A 22,231-nucleotide genomic window follows, 5' to 3' on the forward strand; every position below is an offset into this window, starting at 1 on the left:
TTGATCTTGTCTGAGTTTTCGCAATGGATGCTACATTCCTTCATCGAAATCCTGCAGGGAGTTGGCCAGACGATCCTTCCCAGCATGCTGGACATGCGGATGAGCAACCTTCTAGGCCTACTAACTCTGATGAAAACTCAGCACCACGGGCCCAAAAGCACTATCCGCCTCGGACCTGTCGCATATGCTTGGAGACAGTGTACCCAAGCACGAAGCCGGCCTCTGAGCATCTCCCCAGCTATCTGCAACCGCCTCCGCGGGTAGTGTATGAATCGGAGGACCCAGAGCTAGGTCGGCTCCTTCGGCCGTGCAAGTGCAAGGGGACTTCTCGATATGTGCACGAGGGCTGTCTCCGGAAATGGCGACATGCAGATCCCAACTACGGCAAGAGAAACTACTGGCAGTGCCCGACGTGCGGGTTTCGATACCGGCTCGAACGGGTGACCTATGCTCACTGGATCAGCAGTAAAGCGGCCCAGATTGTGCTGACATTTGGGATTTTACTCCTCACCGTGTTCCTTCTTGGTTTCATTGCTGACCCCATTATCAATCTCTATGTGGACCCTCTCGACACAATTCTGGGGGCAGATTTCTATGAACCGGATGTCATGATCGATGTTCCTTTGGATGAGCCGGAACACAAATCTTGGACGGAGCACTTTCTCAAGGGACTAGCCTCTCTAGGAATCTTGTCATTTATCAAGGCCATTGTGGCTATGTCTCCTTGGAACTTCTTCAACATTCGGGGATCAGGCTTGGTCGGCGGCCGCCGAACCGGTCGAAGCCGAGTAGCCTCCATTAGTTGGGTAGTGGTTCTGCTTGGTGTAATGAGTTTTCTTTGGGTATGTATCTCATCTCACCAGTATTCAAGAATATGCTAACTATCGATATAGACTGTCTACAAAGGCGTCCGCCATTGGGCTCGAAGGACGCTGGAAAGTGCCTCAGATCGAGTCATGGATGTACCTTTACCGGACGATGATGAAGCGGAAGAGCAGGCCACCGCAACCTCGGAAGCAGACAAAAAGAATCAATAAACAGAAATTTCACATTCTTTCCCATCTCTTTTATCATTAACATAACCATCCAGCTTCCTTGGCAATGGCGCACTACTTTGAGTTGCCACACTCTTTTTCTCCATGAGGTGTCAATCAGTCAGAGTGCGCAGATCGACCTCCATCCTTCGATAACCTCTTGGGGGTCATTCCATTCGAAGTTAGGAGTCTTTCCCACACGTTCTGTGTCGGGGGAGGGCAAAACACTCCGTTGTGTCGGTGGATGTCCTTGGGAGGGAAGGGGAGAGCCGCAGATCTGTTGTCGGGCATGTTTTGGGCGATGTATCATAAGCAGCCGGCGTGGATCAATGGGTGGCGGTACAATGGACGAGTAATCATAGCGATTATCTGTTAGTAATAGCCAAAACTACATTATTGATTTGGATATGGAGATTTCTTTGGTTCCTTGGAGATTGTAGCTTGGTGGTCTTGTATGGAATGGTGAAAGAACAGTGGAACTAGCTGAGCCAGGTCACTTACATTTGCCAGGCCAGGGAGAGATATCCGTTGAAGATTCACCCAGGGATATTTCCTGCGAATATACGCCTGTCTGATCTGGCCCTAGGGAGCACCAGTAGATCTTTAGATTCTGGCGTCTGTCTATGAATATAGCCCACAGCCATGCAGAAATAGCAGCCATGCCGACCATTACCAGCGTGAATCCCAGAGAATCCGTGAAAGTGAATGCGATACAACCATCCTGTCATTGCATCCCACGCACAACAATGTAAAGTGTGAACAAATTCCAAACCATGCAGTTCGATAATCTCCCACCTAGCCCCTCCATGGCCTAGGACAAGACAAGGAGGCGTACCTACCACTATGCTTGTCAACATCGACGGCCCAGTCGTCTAAGATCAGCTCCCTAAGCTCCAAGCAATCCACGCAGCTGCAGAGATTGAGACTCCACCTCCTAGCTGTCAGCCTGCAGCTCATGCTGCTGCGGATCTGGCTCCACCTGCGTGAGGTCAACAACCAGATGAGATGGGATATTGCCGGTGGGGTCCAGGGTGATAATGACGATGGTGAGGAAGGAAAACATAACCACGGTAAGATACATAAATCTCCCGTCGCGTTCATCCGCCACGCGCAACATCAGGTCACTCACCAGTCTGATACAGAAATGGAAAGAGACGACGAATATAAGTTCATTACCTGCGCTCATCGCCGAGACGATGAGGTTGATGCATGCAGCAACACAAGAACCGTCGAACTATTTCATCACAAATTTCTATTCATGTCTCGCGGGCTACCCAACGATGGCGGCCGCAGCAGTGCGACTCACGGTTCTATCTCCCGTCGAGACGCTGAAAAACTTGCAGAAAACAAGTGCCTTTTTCCACCTGAGAAGCGTGTACGGACGGCTCATCCAATTGCTCAGCAAGCTGCACGGCATGGCCGACGAAGACTCTTTCTCTTTTCCCGAACCAGGTTTCGAGCATTCTGATGATGGCAGTGGAAACCTGACCGTCTTGCATGGAGACAATCAGGACGGTCAGCAACGCCAGAGCCGCCTGCCCAAGTCCACGGTAACGCTGACGGCTCTGCGTTTAACGAGTCTCCAGAAGGAGTCGAGCGAGCAGAGGGTGCTCCGGTATCTCGCCCAGCAGGAATGGCAGAGCGCTGTCCCGACAGCCCTGCCGCCGATTCCTGAGTCCGAGGAGGAGTGCAAAGATCCGCCGGCGTCCGCTGTAGAAGAAACCACGAGAGACAACACAGAGAGGGCACCGTCACCGCAGGGAAGTGTCGTCACGACTATCAAGGCAGGACCTGACACGCGAAACTCAGAGCAGGAGATCTCGCTTACTTTTGAAAACGCGCGCAACAGGTCCAGTACGCTGCCACGTAGGGAGGATTTACTGCGTCGGCTTCCTCGGTCTGAGCGTGCCATGGGCCTTGCGAAAGCCATCCAGGACCTGGTAACCCGCCCGTGTGCAGCTCATGTGACGTCGTCCCCGGAAGAAGATGTAAACACCTTGAGCAACTCTGCAGGTAGTAGTGGATACGACCCGGTCCCTTTGGTAGTGATGCAGCATGTGGCCCGTCGCGAAGGATATGAGGAGGACAAGCTGACGGCCCTCGTCGAGGCGCTGGCTGAAGCTGATCGTTTAGCAAAAACGGAGCAGAGACCACCCACTTCTTTCAATGACGCCGACCAGCTCTCACCTCTGCATGTCGTTACCGGCACCGTCTTCCACCACGCATGGTTCGGATTCCAAGAAGGATGCGTCACAGCGAATGAATACGCTGATGACAATGAGGGCACCGGAGAGGCCAACAATGGAAGGATACAGGGTGACGCACCTCCTACTAGCCTGGGGTTCAATGTTCACGACGCAGACGGGTCCGTCCTCGCCGAACTTGCCTTCACCCTCAAAGAGCCAGGCGTTGACAAAAGAGTACAAGAACGTTTCATCACACTGACGAACATGGTTCTGACTGCCAATCGGAAGCTTTTTTTCCCAACACAGGAGAACGGTAAAGCCAAATTCCTCCTCACGGAGAGTGGCAACAGAGAAATCTCCGACGCAATCATCGCGGCTGGTACATTCATGTCGCGGCTGGACAAAGGAATCTGCCGGCACCTAGAAGGCTGTGACGTTGCCATGGAAGAGCTTTCGCGGATCTTCCGAGACCTTAGAGAGAATGAGTCGTGGGCGTCGCTAGAACTTATTCATCATCGGATGGTGCGCGTGGTGATAAGGTGGGCACTTCTGTTCCTTTCAACCTCCCCCTTCAGTAATCGATTTTGACGCTTCGCTTGCACCGGCAGACGCGTAGGAAAGGCTCGCAGTGTCGAGAGACGCCTCTTACTCGCCTTCCGCGCCGCCTACAACGCCTATATCCTTAAGCCATTCCGCGAAATCGAGGAGAAACAGGTCGTCGTCAGTGACGCCGACGAAGACCGCCTGGTTGAGTTCCCCATCGATCTCGCAACGCCGATCAACCTGCTCGATCGTGTCATTGGTGAGGCGATTGAGGACTACCAGGAGTTCCTTCAAATGATGAAAAGGATGAGACGAGAGTTCTTCCGGCCAATCGAAAGGCGAATGGCGGCTTTAAAGGCGAAGATGGAACGAGACCGGCAGAAAGAAAACAACTCTGAGGAGCAATTGACTTTCTTCTGACTTCATGATTTGAAGTTGAGGATGGAGCACGGAGGACTGTGATTCATTGACATGAAAGAGGGGGGGGGGGGGGGGGTGAACGTTGCATTATTGTCAAGTCTTTCAAAGCGAGCACTCAATCGTATGCTTATTTGCTTGTGAGTACAAAGATGCGTGTGTATATCGAGAAGTGGCATTCTCGTCCTGGACGTCCTGTGGCCTCTTCAGCTTCATCAGTCGTTGTCAACAAATGGACACGTTACTCGAAGGCATAAACTTACTCTTGCCCAGCCAAGTGTGGATACGCACATCCCTTAGGCTTGGAGATCGTTCCAGTCCCAACGCGGATGACTTTCAAGAATCAGACGAGTTTACATTATCATACGACTATTTCGAGATATACAATGCATCCCCTAACACCAGACCATCCTAGAACGCCAATGACAGATAAACAGTGATAGAGCTTCCGGTTATCCCAGAGAGGCCAACTGCGCGGACAATGCCCCCTTGTCATACTTGACGTACTTCCCTCGGCCCTTGTCAATCTCATGATATCTATCGTAGAACCTGGCGTACAGCGGTTCAATCACCGCCTGGACCTCACGCGACAGTGCACCGCGGACCTCCCGCTCCATGTACAGGCTCTTGTGCTGGCTGACGAGATGATCGAAGCTGGCATTGAAGGCCTTGAATTTCTCCTTGATCGCATCCTTGTCCTTGGACCCAAGGGACTTGACAACTTGTGCCGAATCCACGGAACCACTCGACATGGGTCGCTGCCCGCGAGACGTATACTGGACATCGAGAAGGTGATGCGATGTCTCACGCCAAGCTTCGAGGTAGGTGGACGTGCCGCGCTTGCGGAATGCATCCAGGCGGCCGATACTGTCCGGACTGGAAATGTAACGGGCCAATTCCGGGTTGGAGCGGATGTTCCGATCAACGATGCAAAAGATATTGGAGAGAAAGACGCCGAGGGTAGCTTTGGAACGGTGGAAAGCGCGGCCGCGGGATTCGAGCGATGAGAATAAGGCTTCAATAATGTCTAATATAAAGTGGGAAAACAGAGTTGAGCTGTCGGGGCTCACGTCAAGCGGAGTCGAGGACATGGATCCTGGTTTCGATCTCCAGCCTCCGTCTCCCAATGACGTTAGGATCGAAGCTAATGGCCCCGAATAGGTGGTCAACGTAGCGAGCGCGCTCATAACCTCCCCGACCAGAGGAACTGAGTCTCCGTCTGGTGGTAGAACAGTGATGCCCGAAGCCTTTCGTTTGACTTCCTCCAGGAGCTCGGACAGCGACGATTTCGCTGTTTCGCGAATAGGCCGAAGTGCCTCAATTAATGAGCTCTTCAGCTCCCCAGCCATGGAATCAATCCGATAGGACATTGACGTAACGATGTCGATGATTTCAAATGCCAGAAAGCAGTCAGTCATGAGGTTCGCCTTGATGTATTGATTGAGTTCCCGCAGAGTCTTTGAGAACTCCGTCAGCGCGGGACGGAGCGTGGCCTGCATGACTCGGTTTCGCTGGTCATTCGGAAATATTTTAACGACGCACTTATGCTCGCTGGTGATGAAACCTTCTAGTGCGGAGGCGTAAACGCCGATGCCGTTTGTGCCTTGCTTGTAGGGGCCATCTTCAGGCCGTCGTTTTGCGGTGTTGATAGATGCCATTGCGAGGTTCTGTAAGCTGGTCGCAATGTACGGTCCCCGAATCTCGGAGTAGATGCCAATCGCTGGGTCCTCGGGAGGGCGTTGTGATTGCGACTGTGCGGCGGAGCTGATGGCAGCAGCAACGGGTTTCAGTTCTGCTATAATACTGTCCGGAATGGATGGAAATTCGAGCTCTTGACGTTCATTAGTCCACATCCAACGTAATTGGAAGCACCTGCTCACCTTTTGTCAGGTAATGCAGAGGCTCGACTGGGCTCAAATCCTGCCTCAACTTCGAGCGGAACAGATCCTGGAGCTTCTTACTTCCCGTGTTCAGAAGGGTCTGAAATTCTGAGATCGCCTGCTGATTGGATCGAAGGTTCGTTGCAGTCAGGTTCTTTAGAGCTCCATCAACCCTCTTCAACGCAGAGAGATATTGCGGGAGACCGGCATTCTGGGGCCTATAACGACGTCAGGGACAACATTGAATCCTTTGAATCTCCTCAACATACCCCGCGCGAATAATTCCCTCCTCATCGCCCTTAGCATCAAGCGGCTTTCGCAGCTTGTCAATCGCCTCGATCACGCGGTCGATGTTGCTGTTTGTAATCTGTAGCGACTGCGTGTTGCCGTAGATGGGACCAATCGCATCCGAGACCACTCTGCCACTTGTTTCTAATCGGTCCATAGAGCCTCTAATCTTCTTTGTGAGGACCTTGAGCTTGTCGAGGTTTGCGTAGAGCACCTCGACCTCTGCGCTCTCCTCCGCATACGCGGTGTTCCTGGTACCGACCATGGTGGCGTTTCGGAATCAGACTCCGGCGTCGGCAGGAGTCTGGAGGAATGTACTTCGGCCTATCGTTCAGAGATTTGCATAAACCTTCGGCGCGCTGGTCGAGGTGTGAGTATCGTCGCAATAGGGAGCTCTTCGATAACGATCGACTCGGGGTTGAGGGGAGAGCTCCTTATCGGTTACATGCCGGGGCCATGCCGCGACGAATGTTGATGCGACGAACTCCCTACCCTGATTGGCAACTTGATACCTCTGTCTCCCGAATCTCTGCTTTTGTTGAATATTCCAGGATTATCACTTAGCTCCTTTCGAGGTGCAAGCACTGAGGGTGTCCCTGAAACCACGTGACCGTAGCGAGGGTACCTACCTGGCATCCAGACCGGCTAGAACGACTCGTTGGAGATAGGCATTCGGCGAAGCTCGAACGCGAAAACCGCAGATTCACGATGCGATAGCTGATTCTGCCGCAACTGACGCAATGTATGGGGAGAAACTGTGGCGGTTACGTTGGACAGCCCCTCCAGCGTTTCTCGCTGTTACATGGCCCGCATTGCGGTATTACGAGCCCACAGGTCTGCAAAGGGGAGGGAAATCCACACTATCAAGGCAGAAGGCTTTGTTTTCATCATCGGCAACACAATGGGAGGAGCAGAAACGGGCGCAGAATGGCCGGGATGACGCCGACACCGAAGCAACGGCATGGGGAGCATTCATGTCGAAGTTGAACGCCACCCAGACGTCATTGGAGTCAATTGACTGGGCGACGCTCGGCGACAGTATCAAGAACTACATTGTTCCGGACTGGACGCGCTATCTGCCGGTGACAGTGCAGAAGTTGCAGCGGGAACTGGCTTTCGCACCGGGATCATTAGCATATGAGATATGGGAGGAAGCACGCGATGTGAGCTTGAACCCGGAAATTGCACTCGATGCCACGGTTCGAGTCGGAGATGATTTATGTCCAGAGGAGAAAGCCTTTCGTTGGAAGCGGCGAAAGCATGTCGCAAAGGCCCTGAAAAAGTATCTTGACCTGGAAGAAGAGGTTCACCCAGATGATGTGCCAATTATCGCCATGTGCGGTTCCGGCGGAGGACTCAGAGCATTGGTGGCCGGGACGGGGTCATACCAAGCAGCGCAGGAAGCAGGAATATGGGACTGCGTTACCTATACCGCTGGAGTCAGCGGCAGCTGTTGGCTACAAACTCTATATCACTCCTCTCTGACAGGCCGTAACTTCGAGAGGATGAGAACTCATCTCAAGAATCGCCTCGGAGTCCACATGGCTTTCCCTCCTGATGCGCTGAACTTGCTCACGACGGCGCCAGCGAATAAGTATCTCCTGAGGGGACTGGTAGAGAAATTAAAAGGTGATCCAAATTCGGATTTCGGCTTGGTGGATATCTATGGTTTACTGCTGGGTGCGCGGCTACTCGTTCCTAAAGGAGAGCTGGGAGTCAATGATCAGGATCTTAAACTGTCCAACCAACGGGAGTCGCTCAGGGATGGCCAGCATCCTCTTCCTATCTACACTGCCGTGCGGCACGAGATTCCCATAGTAGACGAATCGGAGATGAAGCGCAGACGAGGTCCAGAGAAACTCAAGGAGGAAGCGCAAAAGGAGGCCTGGTTTCAGTGGTTCGAGTTTACGCCGTACGAGTTCTTTTGCGAGGAATTCAATGCCGGAATCCCGATGTGGGCTGTTGGAAGACAGTTCAACGGAGGCCGCAACGTCGTTCCTCCCAATGAATATGCCCTGCCAGAAGTACGGATACCGCTGTTGATGGGCATCTGGGGCAGTGCGTTCTGCGCCACGTTGTCACACTACTACAAGGAGATCCGCCCCGTGCTGAGGGGAATCGCCGGCTTCGGCGGCATAGACTCGCTGATCGAAGGAAAGACTCCAGATCTGGTCCGGGTGCATCCCATTGACCCGGCGTCGATCCCAAACTTTGTTCTGGGCATGAAGGACAAACTGCCACCTTCGTGTCCAGAGTCGATCTTCCGCACTAGCCATCTTCACCTAATGGATGCCGGCATGAGCAACAACCTTCCCATTTACCCACTTCTCCGCCCTGGTCGAGAAGTGGACATTATCATCGCCTTTGATGCCTCGGCTGATATCAAACAAGAGAACTGGCTGTCGGTCGTGGACGGGTACGCCCGCCAACGCGGTATCAAAGGCTGGCCAACGGGTGCGGGATGGCCGAAGCCGGACACAAAACCGGAAGAAGTCACTCGCAGCATCGAAGAAACAGACCAGCTCGACGAGAAAGCAGCCGAGGAGAAACTCAGCGCCGCCCAGGGAGTGTCCCGCGAAGACGACCCAGAACCGGCCGACACCTTGATGATGTCGGACCCTAGAAAGGGCGACAGAGCCAAGCAGGGTCCCTCCAGCTCCGGCTCCTCCTCCAGCGTCGGCCACGACGTCCAGCAACGCCACGATCGCCCAGACCACGAACTCGGATACTGCAACGTTTGGCTTGGTACGAAACAAGAAATGACCAGCAGCGACGAGCCGCCACCATCCAAGCGCCTCTTCCATCCCATCCACGAAGACCCCGCAGAATCAGAGTTTCATCTCATGAGGCCCGACGCCGGCATCGCTGTGATATACTTCCCTCTCCTGCCAAACCCTTCCGCAGACTCTTCCTCTTCTTCCCAACCTCCCATCACCTCCTCGGCAAATGGGGGCAACCCAACTCCACAACCCCGAACCCCTCCCCCAGGAACATCCACCAACGAACCACCTCCGGGCCCTCTTGCAGTCAAACCCAGCACTATCAATCCTGAACAGGACGACTTCCTGTCCACCTGGAATTTCGTCTACACGCCGGAGCAGATCGACGCAGTGGTTGGGCTAGCCAAGGCGAATTTCCGTACTGGCGAGGATCAAGTGAAGCGTGTGGTGCGTGCTGTATATGAGAGACGGAAACGGCGACGGCTGGAACGGGAGAGGGCGGCTAGAGATCGACGGCTAGAGCGTGAAGCGGAGCAGTTTCGGAGGACGTTGGATGGGTTAAACGGGTTAGGGGGTTATGATTGATGATAGGTATGTATTATGCACATACACGACGGGACACGACGGCGTCTGGGGATTGGATTTTTGTGTTTGGGTTGGGCCAATGGAATGATGAATGCAGTATATAACGATACCTCTATATAAGTACACCGTTTTTCTACCGCATGTCTTTCTTCTCCGGGCGACTCTCGCCGTTGTAAAATGCTTGAACACTCTCGAGGTCAGCATCAGTTCCTTCCTCCTCATCCTGCTTCTCGTCCTTTTTATCGTCTTTTGTCTCGCTTAAGTCCTCAACACTGCTTGCAAGACTGATATCTCTGCTTTCCTCAGTCTGTTTCCGGGGCCCAAGTTTCCGAATGATGGACGGGCCTTCCGCTAGTAGTTTTCCGGGTTCAACTAGCACCGCGTCTTTAAGGATTTCGGAGTCAGTACGAGGAATCCTAGGCCGGACTGGGTTCTTCCTCGTATTGGCATCATCATAGCCACCCGTCTCTTTCCTAGCTCCAACCACAGCAGCAGTCGTAGTTGCAGACTCACGGTACTCCATCCCGTCGTCCACCCTGGTGACATTATCGCCTCGCCAATCCGCTGGCTGACCCTCCGGTACCGGCTCACCCGATTCTGGCTGTGGAAATGGTGCCTCTTCTTTTCTCTTCTCCTCGTCCACTCGTGGTGGCGCGGCGTATCTCCATACCACCTTGACGCGGTCCAGCGCCTTTGTCCCCTTTTGCGCCGTGCCCTTGATCCCGTCGAGGTTCTCCCATTCGCACTCAAAGACTCCTGAGTCGTACTTGTGACCGCCTTCAAAGTACGCGTTGAACCAAACGTGGGCGACGGATGTCACCATGGCCCAGCCGGTGTAGGTGGCCTTTGTACGACGCTCAAAGTCAATATTGACATCAGAAGAGGGTAGAATGACGGGCTGGGAGGGTCGAAGGAGGACGGCGCAAAACTTCTTTGAGCGCTTTTGCTGTTGAGATTCCGAAACTATGGCGGATGAAGTGGGCGAGGTAACGGTTTCTACGGCCGGAGCTGCCGCTTTGATTTCCGGTGGCTGCCGGCTGAAACTGTCTGTGGAGGACCCGCTATTTCCCCTTCCGTTCTCCATGACGATGCGCTCGCTTCGCCGGAAGAGATGAAAGCACTTGATTTTCTTCCCTTGGTCCACGTAGCCCTCAACTGCGACCTTGACGCCATCCCGTAGGCCCCAGACATGGATCTCGAGGATCTCCACGGGCCGGTCCACGTACTTCTTGTCCATGGCATTCGCCCAGCGGTTCACGTAGCCCACCCAACGCCGCTGACTGGGAATGCTCACACCCGGTCCGAACCCGGGTCTCATCCTCCGCTCCGTGAACCGCTGCAGGGCATCCTCCATGCGCCACCCTTCCTGGCTGATCAGATAGCTGCATGCGACTGTGCCGCTGCGACCCTTGCCGGCTTTACAGTGAACGACGGCCACATGTTTCCCTTCTTTTCCTTTTTGCGTCAGCCACGCACGCATACTCGCCATGCATGAGACGAGCAAGCCGAATGGCGGCGGGTGATGGTCCGGCCATGGGAAGTGGTGGATGCGTCCATAGACCTCTGCGTCAGGATACCCGGTGCCCTCCGCGCGAAACTCCCAGATAGCCCAGTCAGCGCCATGCTTGGAGTCGAGGAATCGGACAAGCGCATCGGTGGGGTTGCGATAGGCACGTTTGGGGTAGGTGGATGAGGGACCGGAGGTTACAATGACTTTAACAATACATTGTTAGCCTTCTTTGTTTGAATTTGGTGTCGAAAGTGAAGGGGAGGGGTAGTACTATTGTCCGTCACATAGCACAAATCCAGACGTGCCTCGGGATGCTGCAATCGGGGCCCGGCAACTAGTTGGCGGAGGATTGAAGCCTGATAAATGAATTAGCAATTCTATCCTTTCTTCTACCGTTCCGTTTTTTTTTTTTTTTTTTTTTTTTTTTTTTTTTTTTTTTTTTTGGACAATTGTCCCCTTGGAGGGGCCTGGAGCTTGAAAAAGGACTGCAAGTCGGAAATGGTTCCGAGCAAGTGAAAGGAGGCTCACCATCACATCAGATCAAAGCCGCTATCTCTGCGCTGAGAGTCGCGACGATTCGATTCCAGAGTCGACAGAGACCATGACTCCATTCCTCCTATGAATGAGGACCAGGCTTGGGTGTGGGTGTTCCTGGTAGTGCAGCATAAACTTGGGCGATGATGTCACCACTAGCTCTTATCAGCCAGTGGGATGAAAGTTGCTAATAATAAGGCAGTCTCAAACCCGGTCAATGCTGCAGATGATCCCTAGCAGAATCAAGAGACAACTAGGGTCGTCTACTCAACGGAGTATTCCAGGGAGATAGGGGTTGGGCTCTATCACTGATATCCTCGATCAACGTACATAATACAGATCAGCCCAGACGATTTATATCGTACAGCAGTACAATCATAGGATTGCTTCTATGTGCAGATACACATCACGGTGCCTGATCATTAGATTCCGTCACCATCGCATGCTCCATCAGCTTCTTCGCCGTCTCGTCTTCTGAGCCCTCGCAAAAACGGCGAATATCCGTGGCAGTCTCCCTCGACAGCGTCCAGCCATTCCCCTCAAAGTCTACAAAGTACTTGTACGCCGACTCGTAGTTTTTCATCTCCAGACACATGAGGATCAGCAGCTCGAGCGTTCTCTCATTCGGGACGACCTCGAGCGCCGCCATCTCTTTGACGAAGAACATGCACACGTCGGGGCGGCGTGCAACGCGGCAGAAGGAAAACATGATGTTGTATGTCTCCACGTTGGCCTTGCCTCCGGTACACAGGTAAAAAATGTCCTTGTAGAACCGCAGCGCCATGGTCATGGCCTGCGGAACGGGATTCGGCTTCCGCGTGTACGCGTGCTGGCAATAGCGGAGGACGACATTTGCGCAGCCGACGGAAATGGGGATCTTTTTCTTTTCTTTGAGCTTGGTCAGTCGTCGCCAGATGTTGTTCGGGCTGACTTGTCGCTTAGTCATGTAGTCGAGAATCGACTGTGTGGATCTCTCCGTGACCGGGATCCCGGCTTGTTCCTCCATGTAGCACAGGACCTCCATCGCAGTGCTGAGATCCCCCGTTACTGCGTAAGCAGCCGCCACGTTCTCGACATTCTCCGCTGTAGGGGTCATGTTGTTCCGGAAAAGGAACTGAAGCGCGGACTCTGCCAGTTGCGGATTTCCGTGGCGCGCCGCTACCCTGAAGACCTGCTCGCAGACTTGGAACGGCACGGGGGAACCCTCTAGCTCGACCAATTGCTTCCAGATATACGATGTAGCCTCGTGGTGCAATGCGGCGCTTGTCACGTCCAGTACATGCAAGAGAAGGTCCTTAGACGTGTCGAGGTGCTGATTCGTGCGGTTTTTGATCAACTGTAGGGCCAAGTCATACTCTTTCAAATCGCAGAGCGTGTAGACTATCATGCTGTGTAGCCATTGCTGAACAGGGATGCCAATACGGTTCATGTGTTCTAGGCGTTCCAGCGCCAGCTCGTATTGCTCTTCGCGGAGGAGTCCTGCTACGACATAGTGCCACCCAGCAGGACTTAGCGACAGCCAGCGATCTCGCATCGTTTGGAGGACCTCTTGACGCAGTTGTGGGTCAGGATGGACCGACAACGCCTTCAAAACATTTAGTAAACGAATCAAGAGAGACTTAACGGTAACCCACCTGCAAAGCGGCATGCAAAGTCGCCGAGTCCGCCGCGATTGCATTCTCCTCCATCTCCCGGAGCAATCTTCGGACATTGTCCGCCGAACCCAGCTCCGGATCCGCATTCGCCTGTATCAGCGCCCTGTAATGCCGGGTTCGGGGCTGCACGTTGCGCTCCGCAATCAGCGTGCGGAGGATCTGCATCGTATATTGCATGTTAGGCTTGGCCTTGCTGGAAAGCCTCTGGAGCGTTGTCTCCAGTTCCTCCGTCGTCCGCCTTGTGATGCTGTCGGACACCTTTATTCGACGGCGCACAGGCTTCCCCTCCGCCAGGCCCTTTTTTTCTTGCGCCAGCGACTGGATTGAATGCATTGCCGTCATCTGCTCGGGCTTTCGGGCAGGAGTACGCTGCACACCTGGCCCCATTGGGAGACGCCCAAGGGTCCGTTGGGAAGCGTCGGGTCTCTGAAATCCAGCCGGCGGGTTGAGACATCGCTGCTCCGTTCGCTCCCCATTGTGTCTGCGATCGCGTCCATCATGAGCGTTGAGGGCCTGAAGGCTGCTGTAATGATTTCTCCGGCATGCTGCTCCATTCCGCAGTCCGCGCGAGAAGCGACATGGCCGCGTTGGCCTGCTCGGGAAGAACGACGAGACGGGGCGCAAAACATACGACTGGTGGAAGGACGGACAGAGGCAGTACCACAACCCATCCACCGTCAGGGTCGCCGGCCTCATGTCTAGCGAACCAGTGCTTGATACTATCGCGAACGCGGCGAGCTTTGAGAAATCCTAAGTCTACTAAGGTCACGTGATTTAGAGAAGAGGGAGCTGGCAGAGCACCCATTCAGATCGGACTGTTGTCGACGGTCATCACGCATCGCCCTTTACGGCGACAGTGACCAAACTACGTAGAATATCGATAGGAGGTAGCGATGCAAAATTCTGCAGCACTAGACGGCAGATTTCATCACGGATCTGCTCAGGTTACGCCACTAGATAAGTAGTATCCCATCGCATGCCAAACGTTCCATTCATCATGACAGATTCAGGGTATCATCTCACAACGTCCAGCAATAGGAAACTCTCTAGATGCAATCTTTCAACGACCGCGGCCATGCCCGCCGCGCCCGCCGCGCCCGCCTCGCTGATTCCGCCCTCGGTCTCGACCATCCATTCGTTGCTGTGCATTGCGCGCCCGATTTTGAGCCTGTTGTTGCTGCTGCTCCTTGATGATCTCGAGAATCTCCTCCGGCACTCGCAAATACTTGATCTGCAAGGCAGAATGTCAGCTGTGCGCAAATGGAACCATCAGTGGATTTGAAGTGTACATTATTGCCCCGCACGTAAACCTCTGGCAATCTGAAGAATCGATCTCCTTCTGGATTTGTTTGCACCACCTCCTTCAAAGTCAGGTTCATCCAGTTGTCGCAGTTGATGAGGTGACCATTGAGCGTTTCGCCATTCTTGAGCTCGACGAGCATTGGGTGACCTTGCGCGGCCGTGAGGAGACCTAGAGGCAGCTATTCAAGAAGTTGTTAGCACGGGCAACAAGCGCAAGGTATGCGACAAGTTCTTAGCGTAAGACTTACCATGGCGGACAAGTCGTAGGATGGTTGTCGACGACTGAGCAATGCCTTTGAGCTGTTCCTGAGCTTAGAGTGGAAGGGCCTCATGGTTTCGAGCGCTCCCACACTAGTACGAAAATGGACTAGTATACGGAACTAGCCTAAATCGGCTAGCGCGAACTTATATCTCATGATGACTAAACATTACATCAGAGTCTGACGTTCAATGGATGTTTGTACTCCGTACGAGCACACACCGACGACATTCCATTCTGCTGAATTAATAACGTGCATTGAAAGGTAAATGTGTATAATACACCGCGTAATCTGATCTAGCTCATCCAACACATGCATGGCATATTCTCGTAGATCTAAGCCTTGGCCCTCTTGGCAGCATCGCTCTCACTCCCTTCCTCATCGTCTTCCTCGACAACGGCAAACTTCCGCTTTGTCCGCTGCGCAACGATTTGCTCGGCCTCCGCGACGTCGGCATCAGTCGAAGCCTCCGCAGCGGTGGCCGCTGTTCTCTTTTTATCCTCCCGTTTAGCCGCATCCTTGAGCAGCTTCTCGTACCCTTCTTCGACATTTGAGACCGTCTCCTCGAGTTTTTGAATCCGCTCGGCGAGATCCAGCTGCATAAGAACGTCACGCGAGCGACGGTACAGGCGTTGTTTCACGAGCATGCGCCACCAGTAGTACCGTCGGTCATTCTCGTCGTCAGTCTTCCACTTCTTGATCAGGAGCCTGGCGATGTTCGCGCCACCGATGAGCCGGTGCCGGACCGGAATCTGTTCGAGGAGGAAGGTTTCAAGGATGTGAGCAAATTGCGTCGGTTGGATCTTGTATTGTGATCGAATCTTGGAGAGAGTTTCAACGGGAATCAGTGCCGAAGTCGGCATTCGCCGGGGCCGCCGCTTGGTGTCAGGGGGATATGGGTCCGGGTTTATTGCGATGTTGTGCTTGACAAACTCGGGTTTCAGCGTTGCGTAGTCAGCCTGATCGCGAAGTTGGTCGAAGGATTCGTTGGGGTCTTCAACGGTGAGTTCCTGGATGCTGGAGTCGGTCATGCAGGCATTGTGGATGACATTGTAGAGACGCGTCCCATGGCCATTACCCTGGTACGGCGGCAGAATCAGGAACTGCGAAATGCGAAGGCGGCTAGGAAAGTCTGAGAATTGCGGTTCGCGTTCCGGCGGAAGCGGAAGCTTTCCGTCATCAATTCTGGGTTTCTCCCCCGTTGTATAGAACCAATATCGATAGGTTGTGGCATACCCGATCATCGAATACTGGGATGCATTCGGCGTGGGCGGCGTGACCTTCTCGTATCTAGACAAAGTCAGGTTTGTTCACAACGCCGTGTCACAAGAAAACATACAGATAGTAAACAGTCCATCGCTCGAGAGTCCACGGCAGGTCCTCTGTATCGATGGCAGTTCCTCCCTCAATAAACAATGGGATCAGAACCTGGGCACGTTCTAGCAGTTTTCGAACTCCTTCATCAGCCAATGACCCTGCCCAGATTTCGAAATTGCGCCCTTTGTCAGTATACGAGTGTATTATTTCCCCTGGCGGTCGAAAGTCCTTCGCAGTGGTGCCTTTTTGCAATTCCATCTCGTATTCATGAAACCCAGAGAATGCCGCTAAAACCCATCAGCCCCGTTCACCTCTTCCGCTGCCAATTGCCGACGCTTACATTTCGGAAGCCAATCGCGCATCGTCTTCTTTAGATCCAGCGCCGCCGTATCCCCAACCGTCTTAAACTTTTCGTCATACTTGATGTACACATGACTGCGCATATCATGCGTCGTAAGCCGGAGCCGGATGATTAGTCCCTTGTAGCCAAATATGCGCTCGTCATCGCCAAAGATCGGATATGTAAATTGGGGGTGAAAGGTCGCAACCGTGGTTGGGCTTGTCTCGCCAGGCTGGACGAGATTGATTTGCAGCGCATCGTTGGCATCACAGGACCCTAGAACAGACCGTCAGCAAGGTGTTCCTCCACAAAACACGTCAGATAAACATACAATCACTTTGGCCCGCCATGTCTGGCTTGCTTTGTCGTCACTTGGACTGCTCGCTGGATGTGCAATCGGTCGATTGAAGCTTGTCGCGCTCTAACGCGTCTCGAGCCCTGACACAACGTAAACTTATTATGCCTATTTCGGTTAGCTTCAAAATCACGTGCTTTAATTTGTCAGCGGCTGAAAAACTGCCGTGCCTTTTTGAGGATTTGATGCTCCGCACCCCGTACTCCGGATATGATAATGACTTGGAATGCTCCTGGGTAGATCCGAGTTCGAGAATTATGGCTGCTTCTGAATGCATGCCATATTTTGGAAATTGGAACTTTTGGGACATTCTGTGTCCAAAAGTCACGTGATTTCTAGACAGCGTTACCAGATGCTTTAGGATTGGGTGTAGCAGTCTAGGATTCCTCCGCAGATGCCAGGATTACTCGGGCAACATCGATGGTGAAGCAATTCCTCTGACGGAATCTTACGATTACGATCGAAGCGACCTCCCACACAGAAGTCCAGAGTCTTGGCCCGAGTCTTTCAAAAGCTTGCGAAAATCCTGCGGACGGAACGACCGGCGTTCATCATCTTCGCATTTAGTCCTGCAGTTTACGCGGCGGATCAATTGCATGTTACTATTTCTTTAATTCCAACGGATTTTTGTCAGAAAAGTCCCGTTGGTTCTACCTACTCAGCTTGCGGACCACGATGTGCAGCTAAACCTGCGTGCCGCGTGTCGTAATAATCACCATGGAGGGTCTCTTCACCTTGCTCGTTTTGAGCATGGTGATGGCTTTGATGTGAGCTGTTCTGGACCCAGTCAATGGCGACCACATACTAACCTTTTTCTGACAATAGATCTTTCACTGTTGGATCGCTGCCTCTGTCGTTGTCGCTGTCGCCATCACAGTTTCGAATAATCTCATCCCTTGGAATGGGGATTCTGGTCGGCACGGCGCTGACGGTCATTATCCCCGAAGGAATTGAGACCCTCTACAGCTCTGTCGGAAGTCATACACAGCATCACCTCCACCCTCGCGCCATCGATATCCGAGGGCTGCACTCGGATATCCCAGTGGTACTCCACCGAGGAGAGCCTGTTGTACAAGGGAATTCCCTGTCGGAGCCTGAACTCCCCGTCACAATCCCGCGGCTGATCCCAAAGTCTGCCGATGAGACATTAGATCAGGATACACACGAGGAGGATGCCACGGAGTCAACTGGAGAGGAGGAGGCGGATGATCAGGCTGCTCTGCATGCTTGGGTCGGAGTTGCGCTGATTAGCGGGTTCGTGCTGATGTATCTTATTGACAAGCTCCCAGAGTTTGCCGCTCCCACCAAGCCAAAAAGGCCAACGCACCACATTTCTTTAGACAACCTGGGAGGTCCGGCACTACGACGAAGCGCGTCACCGAACACGAACGCCGGACTCCTGGAGCCGGAGGCGTCGTCGCGGAACCACAGTATTGCTACGACCTTGGGGCTGGTCATTCACGCGGTAGCTGATGGGATTGCACTGGGGGCGTCCGGATCTAATGCGAGCTTGGGGTTCATTATCTTTTTCGCGCTTCTCGTGCACAAAGCGCCTGCGTCGTTCGGCCTGACGTCGGTTCTTCTCAAGCAGGGCTTGTCGAACCGGCTGGCTCGCGCGCATCTCCTCGTGTTCAGCCTTGCAGCCCCTGTCGGCGCAGTTCTAACGTTTATCTTGGTCCATGCTTTCGGGTCAGGACCGGAGATTGATGAGAGTGCCATTCGATGGCGAACAGGTGTTGTCCTGTTGTTCTCCGCAGGGACATTTTTGTACGTACAATCTTCTTCCATTTCAGGTATGATAGATGACTTATTGACGGACACTCCAGGTATGTGGCCATGCACACGATGCATGAAAATGCCCCGCAGGCGCCGGCGCATGAGGGCTACGGCAATGGTTATGCGGATACCCGCGACGGCTCGAATCGACGGCGCGGCTCGATGACTGACCTGGCCGCATCGGTGGCGGGAATGGTGCTGCCGTTGTTTTTGCAGATTGGGCATGCTCACTGAGCAGTTGTGTTTTGTTTTGATTCTACGGATGCCTGGTAGCGTCTTCACTGTGCATACTACATTTTGCTGTACATAGACCTGTTTTCGTAATCTTCTTGTTTTTGGTCAAAGCATCGCTTGTCGTGCCAGTCTTGTGATGCAATAATGACAACGTTCTCCCATCTATAGCCCATGGTTCACGGTGCCGAGATGATCTCTGGAACCGCGTCTCCATATCCGCACGTAGTTAGACCAGACGTCAATCGGCACATTCCATTCGATTTGGCGATATCTTGAGGTTCGCGCCTCCTGTTCTCCTCCAATAACCATGCCTTTCCCCTTTTTGCTCGGCCCCGAATGGGCTCGATCACGGCCAGGTCCGGCACCGCGCTGGCTGCCGCGGCCTGTTGCCTCACGGTTTGCCACGATCCCGGTTCTGCAGCGGGTGCTGGTGTCGGTGAGACGAGGCAGAGGATGGATGGCCAGCTCCACTGGTGTCTGTGTGTATGAGGTGGCTGGTGCTGGCAGATCGGTAGAGATGGTTAAGCGGGAAAAAGACCTGGCATTGTTTGGTTTGCGCACCCACAAAACCGCGGCATCCGTCTATTTTTTTAACCGGCTATTTCGGACTGATTATTTGATTGCAGGGTCTGATCGAAGGCAGATTGGCGCCCCTGAACGACTCCCTGTTGGACCCTGTAGCCATCATCGCTTGGCGGCCGACTCCTTTTCTCCACCAGGGCTGCTGACGAGTGACGGCTGACGCCGAGCAACCGTGCGAGTCGTCGATCCTCCAGTCTTTTTTTCTGACCCCTCGGTCTGCTTTTAAAGTGTTTGCCCTTCGAGATTACTCAGTTCTGCTCGTTGGTTCTCTGCCCTGACTCGCTTTTGCCCGGCTGTGAGACTCGTGCGACCCGATTCCGCTCCGACGACTCGAACCTTCTCTGTTCGTCCAAGTTACGTGACGAATCGAGCCGGAAAGCCTGCCGTGGATGTCTGGGGTACTATACCTCCAGAGACTGGGATCGGACCAGGCCCTGCGGTGGGACGTGATATCTGCGTGCTTCAGGAGGATTAATCTACAGACCCTGCGTCCATGGCTGCGCGGTTTACACCGCCGCGCTCCCTGAGCCAGCGGCCAGCGCCGCTGGCCGACAACAACGACGGCGACTCTTCGCCCCGGAGTAGTGCCCCCGAGCCGCTGGATTCGGTACAGTCGTGGCGCCTGTCCGGAGGCAAGCCCGTCGCCGCCTCCCATCCACAGCCGCTGCCGACGCCGAGCAAATCCGCCTCGCCGTTACCCTCCGGCCTGCTTCCCTCAGCGCCTACATCGCCGCCGACACCAGCCCCGAGCCCGACGCCGCATCACCGGCCGACCAGCTGGCAGTCGGTGGACGAGGAGGATGATGTGCTGACAAATGCAAAGATCCGCTTCAGCTCACTATCCAATGCGGAGAAGCAGCGGTTCCTGGTGGACATTCTTAATCTCTGCGATAACCAGCAGTTGAGCTTTGTCTCAAGTTTTGTGAGCCCAAGGCTGCGCAAAGACCCGTTCCAGACGCTCCCTACGGAGCTATGTTTACGAGTAAGCGCTTATCATATTTGCTTGTCAGAAACTGAGGCTAATTCCGTAATTTATTAGGTTCTCTCCTTCATCGATGATCCCAAAACACTTGCGAGAGCCGCCCAGGTGTCGAAACGGTGGAAGGAACTCCTGCGGGATGACATTACCTGGAAACATTTGTGCGAGAAACACGCCTATGCATACCGGCGGTCCGCCGACGATGAGAGCGACTATTTCGATGCGCCGAGTAGACCGCAATCCTCCAGTTCATCGCACCTTGGTGCCCGGAGAAAATCCATGTCCTCGCTGACGACCAGCACTGGAGGCCCATGGACGGACTCTTCGTCCAGCTCGTCGCGGCCGCGGCGCAGCCAGCCGTCGTCGTACCGGACACACTTTAAGCGCAAGTATCTGATTGAGTCTGCATGGCGGAAAGGTGGACGGCGTATCCAACAGCATGTGACCCCTGACCAGGGCGTCGTAACTAGTCTGCACCTGACCCGTAAATACATTGTGGTCGCGTTGGACAACGCCAAGATCCATGTCTACGATACCAACGGCGGTAACCAGCGGACGTTGGAAGGACATGTCATGGGTGTGTGGGCCATGGTACCGTGGGACGATGTGCTGGTCAGCGGCGGCTGTGACCGGGAGGTGCGAGTATGGAACATGGCTACAGGGTGAGTTGAGAAATTCTGGAGAGCAGGAAGAGAACCATGCGCTGACGTGGTTGTCCAGCAAATGCCTGCATCGACTTCGTGGCCACAATTCTACGGTGCGATGTCTGAAGATGGCCGATCGAAACACGGCCATTTCTGGCTCGCGGGATACGACTTTGCGAATCTGGGACATTGTCACAGGCACTTGCCGGGGGATCCTGACTGGACACCAGGCCAGTGTGCGGTGTCTGGCCATCCATGGCGACATAATTGTGTCTGGCAGCTACGATACCCATGCTCGGGTCTGGAGTATCTCGCAGGCGTGCTGCTTACGGACGCTATCCGGGCATTTCAGCCAGATTTACGCCATCGCCTTTGATGGGAAACGAGTCGCCACAGGCAGTCTCGACACCAGTGTGCGCATCTGGGATCCGCACACGGGCCAATGCCATGCCATCCTTCAAGGCCACACCTCCCTCGTCGGCCAGCTCCAGATGCGCGGCGATACGCTCGTGACCGGCGGTTCCGACGGTTCGGTACGAGTGTGGTCCCTGACGCAGATGCGGCCCATCCACCGTCTCGCCGCGCATGACAACAGCGTGACTAGCTTGCAATTCGACAACACGCGCATCGTCAGCGGTGGCAGCGATGGGCGCGTCAAGGTCTGGGACCTGCGCACCGGACAGCAGCTGAGCGAGTTGTCGGAGCCGTCGGAAGCGGTCTGGCGCGTTGCCTTTGAAGAGGAGAAGGCCGTAATTATGGCGAATCGAGCGGGGCGGACGGTGATGGAGGTATTTATCCATCCACATCATTTAATTTTGATTTCTTCATAGAAACTAACTGTACTGTGCAGGTTTGGTCCTTCTCGCCGCCGCAAGAAGATCTCTATGAGGATGATCACGAAAATGAGAACCACCCGGTCGAGAGCACCTCTAGCACGCCTGGCCTAGTGTCAAGCAGTTTCGCGCATTCGGACGATGTCGGCGACCTGCCCGACGCGCCGCCATCCATGTCGCTGGACCACGACCACGCGATGCCGGATGCACGGTGACACTATCCACATCGCGGTCGTTATTATGATTGGTTTTGGGAC

General features: G+C 54.0%; 12 protein-coding genes across 12 annotated transcripts; 7 read left to right on the forward strand and 5 right to left on the reverse strand.

Moving 5' to 3' along the window:
* Positions 1 to 23: 23 nt before the first annotated feature.
* On the forward strand, positions 24 to 1,037 carry VTN49DRAFT_3497 (uncharacterized protein; the record flags this gene model as incomplete). Its single annotated transcript, XM_069411339.1, has 2 exons — positions 24 to 842; positions 894 to 1,037. The coding sequence occupies 2 exons, from the start codon at positions 24 to 26 to the stop codon at positions 1,035 to 1,037; spliced, it is 963 nt and encodes a 320-aa protein (XP_069267968.1).
* A 1,277-nt stretch (positions 1,038 to 2,314) lies between these two features.
* VTN49DRAFT_3498 (uncharacterized protein) lies at positions 2,315 to 4,183 on the forward strand (the record flags this gene model as incomplete). Its single annotated transcript, XM_069411340.1, has 2 exons — positions 2,315 to 3,759; positions 3,829 to 4,183. 2 exons carry the CDS (start codon positions 2,315 to 2,317, stop codon positions 4,181 to 4,183), a joined length of 1,800 nt encoding a protein of 599 aa, XP_069267969.1.
* Positions 4,184 to 4,632: 449 nt separating this feature from the next.
* On the reverse strand, positions 4,633 to 6,613 carry VTN49DRAFT_3499 (uncharacterized protein; the record flags this gene model as incomplete). Its single annotated transcript, XM_069411341.1, has 3 exons — positions 4,633 to 6,011; positions 6,061 to 6,278; positions 6,330 to 6,613. 3 exons carry the CDS (start codon positions 6,611 to 6,613, stop codon positions 4,633 to 4,635), a joined length of 1,881 nt encoding a protein of 626 aa, XP_069267970.1.
* A 47-nt stretch (positions 6,614 to 6,660) lies between these two features.
* On the forward strand, positions 6,661 to 6,912 carry VTN49DRAFT_3500 (uncharacterized protein; the record flags this gene model as incomplete). The annotated part of the gene is made up of 1 exon (XM_069411344.1): positions 6,661 to 6,912. One exon carries the CDS (start codon positions 6,661 to 6,663, stop codon positions 6,910 to 6,912), a length of 252 nt encoding a protein of 83 aa, XP_069267971.1.
* Positions 6,913 to 7,088: 176 nt separating this feature from the next.
* On the forward strand, positions 7,089 to 9,653 carry VTN49DRAFT_3501 (uncharacterized protein; the record flags this gene model as incomplete). Its single annotated transcript, XM_069411345.1, has 1 exon — positions 7,089 to 9,653. One exon carries the CDS (start codon positions 7,089 to 7,091, stop codon positions 9,651 to 9,653), a length of 2,565 nt encoding a protein of 854 aa, XP_069267972.1.
* A 133-nt stretch (positions 9,654 to 9,786) lies between these two features.
* On the reverse strand, positions 9,787 to 11,694 carry VTN49DRAFT_3502 (uncharacterized protein; the record flags this gene model as incomplete). The annotated part of the gene is made up of 3 exons (XM_069411346.1): positions 9,787 to 11,366; positions 11,435 to 11,519; positions 11,692 to 11,694. The coding sequence occupies 3 exons, from the start codon at positions 11,692 to 11,694 to the stop codon at positions 9,787 to 9,789; spliced, it is 1,668 nt and encodes a 555-aa protein (XP_069267973.1).
* A 409-nt stretch (positions 11,695 to 12,103) lies between these two features.
* On the reverse strand, positions 12,104 to 14,048 carry VTN49DRAFT_3503 (uncharacterized protein; the record flags this gene model as incomplete). Its single annotated transcript, XM_069411347.1, has 2 exons — positions 12,104 to 13,282; positions 13,332 to 14,048. 2 exons carry the CDS (start codon positions 14,046 to 14,048, stop codon positions 12,104 to 12,106), a joined length of 1,896 nt encoding a protein of 631 aa, XP_069267974.1.
* A 364-nt stretch (positions 14,049 to 14,412) lies between these two features.
* On the reverse strand, positions 14,413 to 14,905 carry VTN49DRAFT_3504 (uncharacterized protein; the record flags this gene model as incomplete). Its single annotated transcript, XM_069411348.1, has 3 exons — positions 14,413 to 14,583; positions 14,642 to 14,833; positions 14,903 to 14,905. 3 exons carry the CDS (start codon positions 14,903 to 14,905, stop codon positions 14,413 to 14,415), a joined length of 366 nt encoding a protein of 121 aa, XP_069267975.1.
* A 344-nt stretch (positions 14,906 to 15,249) lies between these two features.
* VTN49DRAFT_3505 (uncharacterized protein) lies at positions 15,250 to 16,921 on the reverse strand (the record flags this gene model as incomplete). Its single annotated transcript, XM_069411349.1, has 4 exons — positions 15,250 to 16,204; positions 16,254 to 16,518; positions 16,572 to 16,847; positions 16,903 to 16,921. The coding sequence occupies 4 exons, from the start codon at positions 16,919 to 16,921 to the stop codon at positions 15,250 to 15,252; spliced, it is 1,515 nt and encodes a 504-aa protein (XP_069267976.1).
* Positions 16,922 to 17,643: 722 nt separating this feature from the next.
* Positions 17,644 to 18,936, forward strand: VTN49DRAFT_3506 (uncharacterized protein; the record flags this gene model as incomplete). The annotated part of the gene is made up of 3 exons (XM_069411350.1): positions 17,644 to 17,693; positions 17,752 to 18,693; positions 18,753 to 18,936. 3 exons carry the CDS (start codon positions 17,644 to 17,646, stop codon positions 18,934 to 18,936), a joined length of 1,176 nt encoding a protein of 391 aa, XP_069267977.1.
* A 307-nt stretch (positions 18,937 to 19,243) lies between these two features.
* Positions 19,244 to 19,664, forward strand: VTN49DRAFT_3507 (uncharacterized protein; the record flags this gene model as incomplete). The annotated part of the gene is made up of 2 exons (XM_069411351.1): positions 19,244 to 19,411; positions 19,563 to 19,664. The coding sequence occupies 2 exons, from the start codon at positions 19,244 to 19,246 to the stop codon at positions 19,662 to 19,664; spliced, it is 270 nt and encodes an 89-aa protein (XP_069267978.1).
* A 347-nt stretch (positions 19,665 to 20,011) lies between these two features.
* Positions 20,012 to 22,189, forward strand: VTN49DRAFT_3508 (uncharacterized protein; the record flags this gene model as incomplete). The annotated part of the gene is made up of 4 exons (XM_069411352.1): positions 20,012 to 20,500; positions 20,558 to 21,159; positions 21,218 to 21,929; positions 21,992 to 22,189. 4 exons carry the CDS (start codon positions 20,012 to 20,014, stop codon positions 22,187 to 22,189), a joined length of 2,001 nt encoding a protein of 666 aa, XP_069267979.1.
* Positions 22,190 to 22,231: the final 42 nt, after the last annotated feature.

The sequence above is a fragment of the Thermomyces lanuginosus genome (assembly GCF_041956635.1).
Source record: "Thermomyces lanuginosus strain ATCC 200065 unplaced genomic scaffold VTN49scaffold_29, whole genome shotgun sequence".
NCBI lineage: Eukaryota > Fungi > Ascomycota > Eurotiomycetes > Eurotiales > Trichocomaceae > Thermomyces > Thermomyces lanuginosus.